This window comes from Peromyscus californicus, unplaced genomic scaffold, assembly GCF_007827085.1.
Source record: "Peromyscus californicus insignis strain IS unplaced genomic scaffold, ASM782708v3 Scaffold_12__1_contigs__length_115047231, whole genome shotgun sequence".
In the NCBI taxonomy this organism is placed as follows: domain Eukaryota; kingdom Metazoa; phylum Chordata; class Mammalia; order Rodentia; family Cricetidae; genus Peromyscus; species Peromyscus californicus.
In genome coordinates this window covers 90,605,145-90,620,243 of record NW_026294413.1, presented here as the reverse complement: position 1 = coordinate 90,620,243, position 15,099 = coordinate 90,605,145, and the positions used below count along the sequence as shown (strand labels likewise).

The 15,099-nt window shown below is 39.8% G+C and overlaps 1 protein-coding gene across 2 annotated transcripts in view; it reads left to right on the top strand.

Annotated features, from left to right (window-relative positions):
- The window catches only part of Dnah12 (dynein axonemal heavy chain 12), a 178,081-nt gene that overhangs the window by 61,470 nt on the left and 101,512 nt on the right, over positions 1 to 15,099 (top strand). The window contains exons 28-34 of one of the 2 annotated variants that reach the window (XM_052733823.1): positions 1,906 to 2,058; positions 2,333 to 2,572; positions 3,086 to 3,331; positions 3,714 to 3,833; positions 10,905 to 11,014; positions 14,533 to 14,716; positions 14,851 to 14,991. In XM_052733823.1, the coding sequence (XP_052589783.1) occupies positions 1,906 to 2,058; positions 2,333 to 2,572; positions 3,086 to 3,331; positions 3,714 to 3,833; positions 10,905 to 11,014; positions 14,533 to 14,716; positions 14,851 to 14,991 (1,194 nt within the window). Of the gene's footprint in view, positions 1 to 1,905; positions 2,059 to 2,332; positions 2,573 to 3,085; positions 3,332 to 3,713; positions 3,834 to 10,904; positions 11,015 to 14,532; positions 14,717 to 14,850; positions 14,992 to 15,099 lie in introns of those variants that run through there. The other variant, XM_052733824.1, reaches the window with a different exon arrangement.

The window sequence follows — 15,099 nt, the reverse complement described above, 5'->3', positions numbered from 1 at the left end:
TATCCCTAATAATCTGATGCACTTAACCTTCCCTAACCCCGACTTCTCTTTTTCAAATTATTTTATGATGTATATATATTATGTAATATAAAATGTGTGCAGGTAAATGAGAATGCTGGTGTGTGCCACAGCGTGTGCATGTGCCACAGAGAATGACGACTTTCAGGGGTGAGCCTGTTCTGCCTTCTCCCGTTGCTTTCCCGGACTGAACTCAGCTTACCCGGCTTGGGTGGCAAGCACTTGTACTGCTTAGCTTGCCGCACCCCCAAATTCCCTTTATGTGGCATTGTAATGCTGAGTATTTACTTCTCAGCCCCCCTTTTAGCATACAAACGTGTTTGGATTCTATTGTCTACAAGTCTCAGGTCACTTCCACGGTGACTAATTAGAAAAAGAAAGGTACTGAAGATAAAAGACAAAACCAGAGCTTCAGCAAACAGCGTCCATTCCTCAGTGGAGTACTGGAGAGATGACGGGAAGATCAGAGCACAGCTGCCTTCCTGGACTCCCAGTTACTGTGCCGACAGAACTCAGAGAGGGGACTGCAGAGGGCTGCGCTTGGTTGAGAAGCCCTGGGAGACAGAAGCACAACCATTAAAACCCCACGATAATGATGATAATGGATAGACTATAGGACTCCTGGGTAAATCTAAATTTCAAGTGATTAAAAAATTTATTCATGCCGGGCGGTGGTGGCGCACGCCTTTAATCCCAGCACTCGGGAGGCAGAGCCAGGCGGATCTCTGTGAGTTCGAGGCCAGCCTGGTCTCCAAAGCGAGCTCCAGGAAAGGCGCAAAGCTACACAGAGAAACCCTGTCTTGAAAAACCAAAAAAAAAAAAAAAAAAAAATTTATTCATATGTCACTTAAGGATAGAGATACAGGCTGGGAAATATTTTTTAGGCAATCGTGTCTCATGTAAATGCCACAAAATATGCATTTGCAAAGCGAGATGTTTCCCAAAACTAGATGGTATGGCCAACAGAATGAGGCTGTATGACATATGTGATTGGCGCCCTCTATTGTCAACTGAAGCATCATTACGCGGGGTGTGTGTGTGTGTGTGTGTGTGTGTGTGTGTGTGTGTGTGTGTGTGTTATTTTCTCTAAATAGTGCAAGGGAAGCAAGGGAACCGTTAACAAGTCATCCACTGTTCTGAAATTTAAGTTTCCCTATGTATTCCCTATTTTTGTCTGCTACACGTGCCAAGCCAACCTGGGACGTGAGGAGGGACATGAAGAAACAGCAACTCATTTAATGCTGAGTAGGTTAGCATATAAAATTGAATTCTCTAGCACAGATGAAATGAGGATTCTTGTGCATATGATTTATTAGGGAAATAATTCATATACTGCTGAATTCAAACTCTGATTAATGAAAAAGAGGAGTGCATATTAACTGTAATACAAAGTAGAAAGCAATAATATTGGTGAGAGAAATAACAGAGCAGTTCTTTGGGGGATGCAGAAAATGAAGAACATACCAAGAGTATGTTCTCCAAGGTAAAATCTAGAGAAATCATAGATGATACATTGTTTGTCTTCCAAATACGGACCCCATTTGTATCGATTATTTTGTTCCTCAATTAGCTATCTGGAAGGTATCTTTATTATCTTCTACCAATATCCCCACATCTGCTTTCTGAAGAAAATTATCCTGAATTAATTTTATTCCCTCAGTGCTCGATTCTCTGTTCTTAAAGGGGAACTATGTATTTGTGAAATATTAGATAACAGTTCTTACAGCCAGAAAGTTCTATGCTAAAAAGTAACGACAATATAATAACATCTGGCTTCCCTGAAGCTATAAATACAAATAAATTCATTTGGCCAGCAACTCTCCAGTTTGGTTTCTTTTTCTAGCTGATCATAGATTTCTTTTCACACATACCTTTTTTTTTTTCCAGATAGGTGCCTTTTATTTAAACCTCGGAGGTGCTCCAGAGGGGCCAGCAGGCACAGGAAAAACTGAAACCACCAAAGACTTGGCTAAAGCTCTTGCTGTACAGTGTGTGGTGTTCAACTGCTCTGATGGGCTAGACTATCTAGCAATGGGAAAGGTAGGAATGTCAAATGTTACAGGCTTACTACTAGGTCTACCTGGGCACACTGAGGCAAAGTCACATGCTGATTAATGTTACTGGGCTGTAGTTTCAGTGTTACTTGAACTTTGATTTTAGTGGTGATGACATTGGTAATATCCTTGGAGCTTTTTAAGCTTAACTTTTAATTTTGACTTAGAAGGTCAAATGTTTTTGCTTGTTTTGCTTTGTTTACAAATGATGTCCTTTCTTAAGAGTATTCACCATTTACACCCCCCCCCCATATCCTTAGTTTTTTAAAGGGCTGGCTTCTTCCGGTGCTTGGGCTTGCTTTGATGAGTTTAATCGAATTGAACTGGAAGTGTTATCAGTGGTGGCCCAGCAGATTCTCTGCATTCAGAGAGCCATTCAGCAGAAATTGGATGTGTTTGTTTTTGAAGGGACAGAACTTAAGCTCAATCCGAACTGTTTTGTAGCTATTACCATGAATCCTGGCTATGCAGGACGTTCTGAATTGCCAGACAACCTCAAGGTAAATTTTTTTGAGAGTATAAGTTTGTTAATCAAAACTAATAGCATAATCCACTCAAACTGTTCTAAACTCCTCCATCTATTTCGCCCTTTCTTTTCCCCTTTTCGCTCTGGTATAAGGTAAACCTCAAACACTCGTTTGTTTGGTGATGCAGGGGCTTGGGCTCAGGCATACTAAACAAGCACTCTACCACTGAGCTGCATCCCAAGGCTGCTTTTATTTTTATTTTGAGACAATCCTACTAAATTGCCTAGTCTGGCCTTGAACTTCAATCTCTTGAGTAGCCAAGATTGTGCATGTATGCCACCATGCCTAGCTTCTAAAGCGTTTTTAGAAATCCAAAACTACCAATTACATAAGAACATTTAACTCCTGCTGAAAAAATAGTTTATAAATAGATGTTGCATTTAAGGAATAAACTTGGCTATCAGCATCTTTTGATCCTGCTTCTGCTCAGCTTTAAAAATGGCGTCTTTTGCATAAGTAATATATTTGATTTGTTATATGCCTCAGGTTCTTTTTAGAACGGTAGCTATGATGGTTCCAAACTATGCCCTCATAGCCGAAATCTCCCTCTACTCCTATGGGTTTCTGAATGCAAAGCCTCTGTCTGTGAAGATCGTAATGACCTACAGGCTTTGCTCGGAGCAGCTCTCCTCACAATTTCATTATGACTATGGAATGAGAGCAGTGAAAGCAGTTTTAGTGGCAGCTGGAAACTTAAAATTAAAATATCCCGATGAAAATGAGGACATATTGGTAAGTATTAATTGAATACGTGCATTCTGAAAACCTCAGTGGAAATATAACGTCTTTAGTGAGATCAATCAGGAACCCTCACGGCGGCAACTGAGAGAGTTGTTGCTCCCAAGTCTTTTAGGTAAGGTTGAAATTGTACTTTTAGGTTATTTATCGTACTTTATATGAATACAGAGGCTTTTAGGTTTGATAACCATAGTGTTAGTTTTTCATTATGGGGATGCTATGAGCAATATAAAATAAACTGACTTTGGCTAAGAGTGTGTGTGTGTGTGTGTGTGTGTGTGTGTGTGTGTGTGTGTGTGAGTGCGGGTGCACACTCGCACACTGTGAACATGTAAGTGCAGACAATTAAATTACATTGTCCTTTTTGTGATTTTAGCTTCTTCGATCAATTAAAGATGTAAATGAACCAAAGTTTCTATCACATGACATACCTTTATTTAATGGAATAACTAGTGACTTATTTCCTGGCATTAAACTTCCTGAAGCTGACTATAATGTAAGTGAATCCATGAGAATGACTTCCTCTGTACAATAAATTCAACTGACAGCTCAATTATTTACAAACCTTTATTAAACTGGGGTCCTCATTCTGTTTGGATAGTCTTAGAAGGGGGAGTTTGGAGTCACTCCCTACTTTTCAAAAATTTGTGGAAGAGTTTGAGAAGCATTGATATTAGGTCTTTAAAGGTTTAGCAAAATCCACTGTAATTATTGTGACCATCAAAATTCTCAAGATTCAAATAAAACTTGAAATAGAAAAAGTTTAAAAATAAAAAAGGTATTTGATATGATTTTATCTTAAATATGTTAAGGTTTGGTTTGTATCTTAATATAATGGTCCATTTTGTAAATTTTTTCATTCATACTTAAGAATATGTATTCTGGTGCTGTTGGGGAGAATGCTTGGGCCTGTTATTAGCTCCACTTGGACTTTGTTTATTTATTTCTTTATTGCTTTGATGTATGGATTGTCTGTGAATGTTGAGAGCCTTAGTGTTTGCGGTCTGTGGCTAGGGGTCCAGTGCTGGGCGTCCTTTTATAACTGCTTTGTTTTCATTGTCATTGTTGAAGACTTCGTTTGCCTTTTCAGTTTTTATTATTTTAGTTTACAGTTTTGGGTTAAAGTTTATTTTGTCTTTTTACTCTTTTACTATTGGTAAATATTTATTTATTTTTTATAAAAAAGTATAGCTACCTCTGCTATCTTTTTATTTTTATTTTCACAGCATGTCTTTTCGTCCATTTGTATTTGCTCTCTGGGTGTTCTAGAAGAGGAAGCAAGCAGCAGATAATTTGGTCTGTGTCTCTTGTGTAGAGGGCAGAGAACAGCTTGCAGGAGTCCGTTCTCAGGGGTGGGATGCAAGCTGTGAGGCTTGGTGGGTGGCCATGCTCTCACCTGCTCAGTCAGTCCAGATTAGTTACTGATATGTAAGGAGTGACTCAGGGTATCTTGTTAATTGTTTTCTGTTTGCTCTTTGTTTCCTTTGTTGTCTGAAGGCTTCCTATAGTGCTGTGCTTTCCTAAGATTTACATAAACCAGATTTAGAGCTGGCTTGTTTTGTTTTGTTTTGTTTTTCTTTTTTCAAGACAGGGTTTCTGGCTTTTTAAAGTTGGTAGCAACTTTAATTTACATTTACATGCTATACTTAAACTCTTATTTTCCCACATTTTATGTTTTTAGTATCACACTTTATATCTTCTATTAATTTGTATCACTTAATTACATTTGACTTGTTTTGCCTTTGATAATTTTGTCTTTTAATCTTTCCACTAGAGATAGAATTTGTTTACCCACTGCCATTATTGTGTTATAGTTTTTGGAATTGGACAGTAAACTTACTCTTTTGGTTTTTTGTTTGTTTGTTTGTTTTGGAAGCAAGGGGTGAAACTGTCTTTAATCACAAATGATATGATTTTGTATAGAAAATCTTGAATAACTTATACAATAATAATGACAAGAGATACATAGAAGATACATAGGGTTTTTTGTTTGTTTGTTTGTTTTTGGTTTTGGTTTTGGTTTTTGGTTTTTGGAGACAGGGTTACTCTGTATAGTTTTGGTGCCTGTCCTGGATCTCTCTCTGTAGACCAGGTTGGCCTTGAACTCACAGAGATCTGCCTGTCTCTGCCTGCTGGGATTAAAAGCATGTGCCACCACCGTCCAGCCACAAGAGATACATAGTTTAGCAAGGCTTGTTATGCCCAGATTGGGACCCCAAAGACAAACCACCACAGACCTTAGGTTCAGAATGCAATTAGCATGGTTTATTTCTGTTTATAAGCCGCAGACAGGGAAGCTCGATCCAAAGCACTCACTCGTAGTCGTGAGGCCAGGAGGAACTTGCTTTTTCTTTGTGTGGCTGGCTTTTTAAAGGCAAAATCCACAAGCCCTTCAGGGGGGTTGGGGGAGTTTTGCTCAGGTGCAACTCGGATTGGTTTATTTTTATCTCTGTTCTCTTTTAATTGGGTGAGGGTATGTAACCTTTGAATTTACTGGTTGGTGGTTACAATTTATTACTTTGGGGGCAGTCCAGCACAAGTCCCAGGCTTTGTCCTTGAGCCACCATGGGGGCTGGCTGGTCAAGCACGTACTGCACATAACTCTAAGTTGGTGAGGGGCCCCAGAAAGTAAACATCTGGCTGAACTTTAAGCAGTCTTTTGTTCATGGCCCTCCCAGAAACTGCTTGCTCAAGCCTCAGGAAACTGAAATTGAGGCCTGATCTCTGAGAGAAGACTGAGCAGCCTGTTATGGCATCTGCTTGGTCCTTTCAGGCTATAGGGTACACCATACAAAATCCAATCACATTTCTGTATGTTTATACTAAACAATCCAAAGTGAAATTAAGAAAACAGTTCGTTTTCAATGGCAACAAAAAGAATACAATTCTTATATTTTGGTTGTGAGCCTAGCCTTTAACGGCTGAGCCATCTCTCCAGCCCAAATTCTTAAGAATTAATTTGGTAAAAAGTGAAAAATGTTTACTCTGAAATCTACAAAATTTCATTGAACAAAAGTAAACAAGCGTAGTGACATACAGCATTTCTAGGATCCCAGCATGCAGCATCAAGGAGTATGAAGCAGGAGGCTTATAAGTTCAAGGCCATTCTGAGCTATACCACATGATGAGGGTAGGGGAGAGGAGCAGAGGGGGAAGGAAGGAAGGAAGGAAGGAAGGAAGGAAGGAAGGAAGGAAGGAAGGAAGGAAGGAAGGAAGGAAAGGGAGGGAAGAAGGGAGGAAGGAAGGAAGGAAGAAGAGGGAGGAAGGAAGGAAGGAAGGATAGGGAGGGAAGAAGGAAGGGGAGGAAGGGAAGGAACAGGAAGCAAAACAAGACTTAAATAAATGGGACGCTATCTCATGTTCATAGATTGGGAAAATTAAAATGGTTAAGATGACAGCTTTCCACAAACTGATCCACAGCATCAATTCAGTCTCCACTAAAATCCCAGTTGGCTTTTATAGGCATTTAGAAGGTCATTCTAAAAGTCACATGTAACTGCAAGGCACTCAGTTTAAACCATCTTGAAAGATGAAGAAAGAGCAATGAGTGTGGATAAAGCTCACTGTAGAACACAGGCTTAGCATTAGCAAGACAGTGGGTTCAGACACAGAACCAAAAGGTGAACAAAAAAAGAAAAAAGGTAGGAGGATTCACACTTCAATTCCAAACATAATAAAATGGTATATGATTAAAATAGAGTGATGCTGACATATGGATAGGCAAATATAACAACAGAAGAGAATTTGCAGAGAAAAAAATGTCCATACTTACTAATTTTTGACAAGGTATCAAGTCAACTCATTTGGGCTAGGGAATAATTTTTCCAAAAAAATAGTACTGATGCGACTGGATAGTCACATTGGAATTAATGAGTGGGCCCCCTATCTCATATGTGAAACAATTTTTTTCTTTTATTGAAAATAGATTTCTAGGGCGGCAGTGGCGCACGCCTTTAATCCCAGCACTTGGGAGGTAGAGGCAGGCAGATCTCTGTGAGTTCGAGGCCAGCCTGGGCTACAGAGTGAATTCCAGTACTGACAGGACTGTTACACAGAGAAACCTTGTCTGGGGGAAAAAAAAAAGGAAAATTGATTTCTTTTTCTTATATAATATACACTGAATATAGTTTCCTCTCCCTCTATTCCTCCCAGTTCCTCTCCTCCAATCTGGATCCACTCCCTTTCTGTCTCTCATGAGAAAACAAACAGGCTTCTAAGGGATAATTATAAAATAAAATATAATAAGATAAAACAAAACTAAGACATCAGAGTTGGACAAGGCAAACAGAAGGAAAAGAGCCCATGAGAAGGCACAAGAATCAGAGACCCACTCGTTCACATACTCAGGAATCCCACAGAAACACTAAGCTGGAAGCCATGATATATACACAAAGGACCTGGTGAAGACCCATGCAGACCCTGTGCGTGCTGCCTCAGTCTCCCTGAGTTCTCGTGAGCTTTGATCATGTTGGTTTAAATGGTTCCATCTCCTTGATGTCCTCCAACCCCTCTGGCTCTTTCCACTTCCTCTTCCACGGGGTTCCCTGTGCCCTGAGGGGAGGGACATGATAGAGACGTATTTAAGGCTGAGTATTCCAAGGTCGTTCACACTTTGCATAATGCCTGGCTGTGGGTCTCTGTATTTGTTTCTATTTTCTGTAGATGGAAGCTTCTCTGATGATGGCTGAGTAAGACACTGATCTGTGAATATAGGGAGTATCGCTGAATGTCATTAGGAGTCACTTTATTGCTATGGGTATTTGGGGGGGCATTTAGAACAGTAGTATTTGGTTTTACCCTAGGTCCCTGGACTATCTAATCTCTGATTCTTGGTCACCCAAGCAGTGCTGGCTATGGGTTCCATCTCATGGAGTAGGCCTTCAGATATTGCTTGGTTACTCCGACAAGCTTTGTGTCACCGTTTCCCTAGCGTGTCTTGCAGGCAGGATACCGTTGTAGGTGAAAGGATTTGTGGCTGGCTTGGTGTCTGTTTCTCCTTTGGTAGCATACAGAGTGCCTTCCTGTACCAAAGATGCTAGAAGTAGGAGTGAAGGCGCTATGTAGACACCAGCTCGACTTCTCTATATTCAATAAATTGTGTAGATGTCCTCAGCAAGGGGTCTTGCTGTCAGTTTGTGGAGAACTACTTACAGTCTTGGCAACAGCCTGGCTTGTTTGGTTGTCATGGGACTGCTTTGGCCAACAACTCAATTAGATGAAACCCAGTCCTGGTACTGGAAGCTTCATTTGCCAGCTGGGACACTGTCTTCCCCATAATTTGTTAATTTCATTTAGATTACCTTCATATATGTATCTATTTTAGGAAGCTTCTATTATATTATGTTCCATACTACCTTTCAAATGCCCCTTAAGTTTAGCTGTCTCTCTTCATATTCCTTCTTCCCATCCCTCCTTCCCCTTCCCACTTGATCCCCCATTCCAGTCCGACCTCTTCAATTCTTACATATCTATTCTAGTTCCCTTTCCTAACAAGATCTAGCTGTCCCCCTTACCCTATTCCTACACTCTGTGGTTCTACAAATGGTCACTTTGTTGTCTTTGACTTAACAGCTAATATCCACATATAAACAAGTGCATACCATATATGACTTTCTGGGTCTGGGATACCTCACTCGAGGTGATTTTTCAAGTTCCATGTATTTGCCTGTGAAACTCATGATTCCATTTTTTTTAAATGGCCGAGTAATACTCCATTGTGTAAATATACCACATTTTCTTTATCTATTCTTCTGCTGAAAGACATTTAGTTTGTTTCCCATGTCTGGCTATTATGACTAGATCAGCAGTGAACATGGTTGAACAAATGTTACCATGGGAAGATGAAGCATCTTTTGGGTATATGCCCAATAGCTGGTTCTTAGGGTATACTTACTCTTAACAATGAGTTTCATTCTTCCACGTTTTTTGTGTGCTATCCAGCTGTAGTATAGGTCATTTCCTCCAGCAGGAATTTATTTTTTGGGAAGGGGAGTCAGGGCAGGGTTGAGACAGGGTCTCACAATGTATCCCTGGCTGGCTTGGATCTAACTATGTCAGACTGGTCTAAAACTCATATATTTCTACCTGCTTTTGCTCCCAAGTGCTGGGATTAAAGGTGTGCACTACCCTAAAGAGGACTTTAAAAGAGCTGTAGCTGTGTTCGCCCAGTGTCTGAATAGGGCCTCTATTGCTGCAATGAAATGCCATGACCAAAATCAACTTAGGGAGAAAAGGATTTCTTTAACTTACACTTCAATATCACAGTTCATCATTGAAGGCAGTCAGAACAGGAACTCAAAAAGGGCAGGAACCTGGAGGCAGGAGCTGATGCAGAGGCCATGGAGGAGTGCTGCTTACTGGCTTACCTCTCATGACTTGCTCAGCCTGCTTTCTTATAGAACCTAGGACCACCAGCCCAGGGATGGCACTACCCACAATGGGCTGTGCCAGTGTCACTGATCTGATCACTAGAAATAATGGAGAGGGTGCCTGAACTGAACTGGCTTGTCCCAGTGATCAGATCGGTGAATATCCTAACTGTCATCACAGAGCTTTTCTCCAATAATTGATGGAGGCAGATGCAAAGATCCACAGCCAAACACCAGGCAGAGCTCCATGAGTCCAGTGGAAGAGAGAGAGGAGGGATTCTATGAGCAAGTGCATCAGGATTATGATGGGGAAACCTGCAGTGACGACCAAGCCAAACTAGTTGGATTAATGGCTGTGGAGCCTGCATTGGACTGGACTAGGCCCTCTACATGGCGAGACAATTGTGTAGCTTGATGTGCTTGGGGGGCCCTCTGGCAGTAGAATTAGAATCCATCCCTGGTGCATGAGGGGGCTTTTTGGAGCCCACTACCTATGATGGGACACCTTGTGCAGACTTGAGGCAGGGGGAAGGGCTTGGACTTGCCTCTGCTGGATGTGCCTCCCCATTGGAGGCCTTGCCCTCTTGTGGAGGGGAGTTGGAGGTGGGTAGGGGGGAGGCTGAAGTGGGTGGGAGGAGGGAAGAGGGGCATCTTTGATTGGTGTGTAAAATGAATGAAAAAATTTTCTTAATAAAAAAAAAAAGAAAAAAATGCCTACAGGCTTGCCTGCAGCCCAATCTTATGGATTAGCCCAATCAATTGAGGTTAGCTGCTCTTAGATGACTGTATCTTGTGTCAAGTTGAGTTGACAGAAAACTAGCCAGGACACCCAGGAAAGACTAAACCATTTCTGAACTTAAGTTCCTTCAGAATGATTTGCATCTACTGTACCTTATGGCTCTTAAATTTTAAATGATTTTTTTAGCTTCTTGTTTATTCCTAGTTGCTATGTGATATGAAGGATTATCTAGCATTTTCTTTTATGTCTTAACCAAAAACAGAATTTTGGCAGACACCATTAAAAAGAATTATTTTTATTTAACATATATCCAATGCTAGGATGTTGTGATCATTAATAACTTACATTGATATATTAAAGGCGTTTTAGTTTTAAATATTCTTTTTAATTTGAAAATATAAAACTTTCTAACATGATTTTTAATAACATTTCATAGAAACACATTCCACTTTTATTTCAGGAATTTTTGGAATGTGCATATGAAACCTGCCAAGTACATAATCTTCAGCCTGTTAAATTTTTTCTTGAAAAAATTATTCAGACGTATGAAATGATGATTGTTCGACATGGGTAAGAGTATTGATTATCTGCCATAGTTTGATGTTATCTTAAACTAAAGAACCAAAAGAGCCAGGTGGTGGTGGTGCACGCCTTTAATCCCAGCACTCAGGAGGCAGAGGTAGGCGGATGTTTGTGAATTTGAGGCCAGCCTGGTCTACAGAGTGAGATCCAGGAAAGGCGCAAAACTACACAGAGAAACCCTGTCTCGAAGAAAAGAAAAAAGAAAAAAAGAGAAGCAATAAACTTTTTATATTAGGAGGACAAGGAACAAATAACTTCTCCTTTCTCAGTAGCTTATAGCTAAAACACAGAACCAGGAATGGGGGTGCATGCCCGTAACCCTAGCTTATAATCATGTGAAGCAGGAGGATCTTGAATTCCAGGCCAAATTGGCCTATATATGAAGATCCTGTCCCAGAAACTGGAGGAACACACTGTTAGATAGCAATTCTGAAATCCACTTGGACACATGATGGCCCCATTTCCAGAGATGGATTTACTGTGAAACTAATGGAGGTTAAGCTTCAGGATCTCTTCCTTGTAGGGAATCATCCAAGCAGCTGTAAGCATTTTATGTACATAATTGATTTTATAAGGTTTTATTAAAGTAGATATGTAATTTTGTGTTCATAATTATATGTGTATTTTTCCTTTACAAGATCTCTTTAATTGTGTAACCTTAAGGCTCTTTGTAACATCTTGGATCTAACTCTGCTTGATTTTTGTTTCCTGAGAGGAACTTTCTCATCAGCTGTTTTCCAAGGGACTAGACTTAACCTTTGAAAGGTCTTCCTATTTTTGTCTTCTTTCCTTAATATGCATGAAGTAACAAGAAAGAAAAATGTTATTCATAGTAACTGAAAAACGATTCCAGCCATTTCCTGCTTACAGAAAGTTAGGGTCCAATAATCAGGATTTTTTTTTGTTGTTGTTTTTTCAAGACAGGGTTTCTCTGTGTAGCTTTGCGCCTTTCCTGGAACTCACTTGGTAGTCCAGGCTGGCCTCGAACTCACAGAGATCCGCCTGGCTCTGCCTCCTGAGTGCTGGGATTAAGGGCGTGCACCACCACCGCCCGGCAATCACGATTTTTGTAAAGTTAAAGAAAACAACTTTGGCCGGGCGGTGGTAGCGCACACCTTTAATCCCAGCACTCTGGGATCTCTATGAGTTCGAGGCCAGCCTGGACTACAGAGGGAGTTCCAGAAAAGGCGCAAAACTACACAGAGAAACCCTGTCTCGAAAAACCAAAAAAAAAAAAAAAAAAAAGAAAAGAAAAGAAAACAACTTTGTATTATGCAAAATTTCAAACAAATACTAAAATGAAGGAATAGTAAATAATCCTCATGCATCCAGGGTTGAGTATCTATATATGTTGTTAGAACAGAATCAGGAGGTAGAAATCAGTAGACATCTTCAGAAATTGAAGCAGCTTTTATGTGTTTTATCCTCCATCTGCCTTAAGTACAGTTTTAGTGTCATATTTCTCTAAATCCTTGTGGTAACCTTAACCCTGCCAGGCTTAGTAGATTCTATGCCTCTAGCCTGTTTTCATCAAACCTTCTTCTCCTAAAATGATTATGGTAGCCCTCCTTACCCACAGTTTTTATTTCCATGGCTTTATTTAACCACAATCAACTAACTGCAGTCTAAAAATACTAAAAGGACAATTTTACAACTTGAGAGAGAGAGAGAGAGGGCACTGTCATATAATTTTCCCAAAGAATATTGTTGTAATTATTCTATTTTATGACTAGCTACTGTTAGTCTCTTACTATGTCCAATTTATAAATTAACCTTTATAATAGTTATGAATATGCAGGAAAAAAACATAGTATTGTATACACTTCTATAGTACACATGGTTTTAGGTATCTACTGGTGAACTAGAACATAACTTGTAGACGAATTTCTAAATGGTCTTATTAAATAAGAAACACGGAGCCAAATATGGGGATGAAAGCCTTAGAGATCAGGGAAATAGTTATAGCCACCAACCTTACCTCTGCAGCTCTGCAGCTACCAAAAGGGGGCTACTTCCTGTCTACCCACGCCTTTATTGCCTTGCTGTTCTGCCCTCTCATTGGCTCTTAGCCCAGCTACCTCACTTCCTTGTCACTGCCTGTCTGTACTGACCTCCAGGTCTCTATGGTTGGTACCTGGATTAAAGGCGTGTGTCACCACGCTTGGCTGTTCCCTAGTGTGTCCTTGAACACACAGAGACTCTGCCTGCCATGTGACCGGATTAAGGGCTGTGCTACCACTGCATGACTTTTGTGTTTACTGGCTTGCTATTTCCTCTGATCTCCAGGCAAATTTTATTAGCATACAAATAAAATATCACCACATTTCAGCACAAATAAAATATCACCACAATAACTTCCAAAGACTGGGGGACTTCTGTACTGAGAACCACATTAATCCTTCATAGATGTGTAAATGGACATGTGATAAAGTAGCTCTGTCCTTGATTTCATCCTTTATGTCATTCTGAGTTTTCATTGTTGGAAAGTGTTCTTAATTTTTTACCAACGTGCATGAGAATTCTCTAGGTCCCTGAATTTCTGAACTCCCTCTGTTCTCTTACACACCTACCTGGAGACAGACCTCCCTCACATTCTCTGTGCTCATTGTTTATAGTTTCTTGTTAAATCCAGCCACATCCTTCCATTGTACCAAATAACACCGTATTCACTACCCTTTCCCCTTCATTAGGTGTGTTATCTGTCTTCCAAGTTATCTAAATGATCAAATTCATCAAATGTTTTACCATTGTATAACAGCAATTGTCAATTATTTATCCTCTGGAGACTTCATTTGCTCTGGTTTCTAAGCCAATGCCATATATTTTGGTTTTCTTCTATTTTGACAAGAACATCCTCCCTAGAATGGGCTGACTACACTGTAGGAACAACCAGGGCCAAATGTGAGTGATTTACAATGCAAAGGTGTATTTTTCCGCTCATACTGTATGTTCATGTATAGGTTATCAGGGAGACTCTGTTTATCATAGTCATAAAGAGCAGCCACCACCTCACCGTTGTGGATTACAGTCTTACTAGAGGGGTGACAGAGCTCTGTCAATTCCCTTACTGGCAATTATCTACCTTGTACGACTCATTGGTTGGAATTAGTTACCTCATGTTTCCACAAGAGTGGCAAGGAGGCCTGTGTGCCAGGAGGAGGTCTGGAAATCTTTGGTAAAGAGCATTGTGCCACTACAGCAATTGAAAGCTTTAGAAACAGTTCTTCCCATGCCTTAGCTTTTATTTTAAGAATATATAAATAATAAATTTTTTGTCACTTAGAGACTTTCTATTATAGTCTATTTTTGATAGTGTTATAAACGTGGAAAATTCAGTGTAGATTCGATCAGTTTAGAAGTGAAGTGTATTTTCATCTACCTGAGGAAACATTTTAGAGATTCAAAAATTATATATGGTGATTAACACAGAGTGATGTTTTCTATCCTGGTATAAATAATTTAATTGGTCATATTTTACCATCTTATTGTATAATTCTCTTTCATAGTTTTATGCTGGTAGGAGAGCCTTTTGCTGCTAAGACAAAAGTTCTGCATGTGCTGGCTGATACTTTAAGTCTTATGAATGAACGCAATTATGGAGAGGAAGAAAAGGTCATGTACAGGACTGTAAATCCGAAGTCAATTACTATGGGCCAGCTTTTTGGGCAGTTTGACCCAGTGTCTCATGAGGTAATCTACAAGATAACACTCTTGCCTGTGACAGTGCATATTAAAGCAAGAATCTAGAAGTATCTCAATGTTTTTAATGATAAATACAATTTATTTTATGAAGGAAGCTTTTCAGCTTTTCCTTTTTTCCTCAGTGGACTGATGGCATTGTGGCAAACACGTTTAGGGAATTTGCCTTAGCAGAAACCCCTGATCGGAAATGGGTTGTATTTGATGGTCCTATTGACACTTTGTGGATAGAGAGTATGAATACAGTCTTGGATGATAATAAAAAGGTAAAAATCACTGTTGTTTAAAGCAGAGCTTATTCAGATATAATTAAGCAATTCTAGGATTATATAATAAGCTAAAGCGAATAAAAATTGAATACATTTATAAATTTT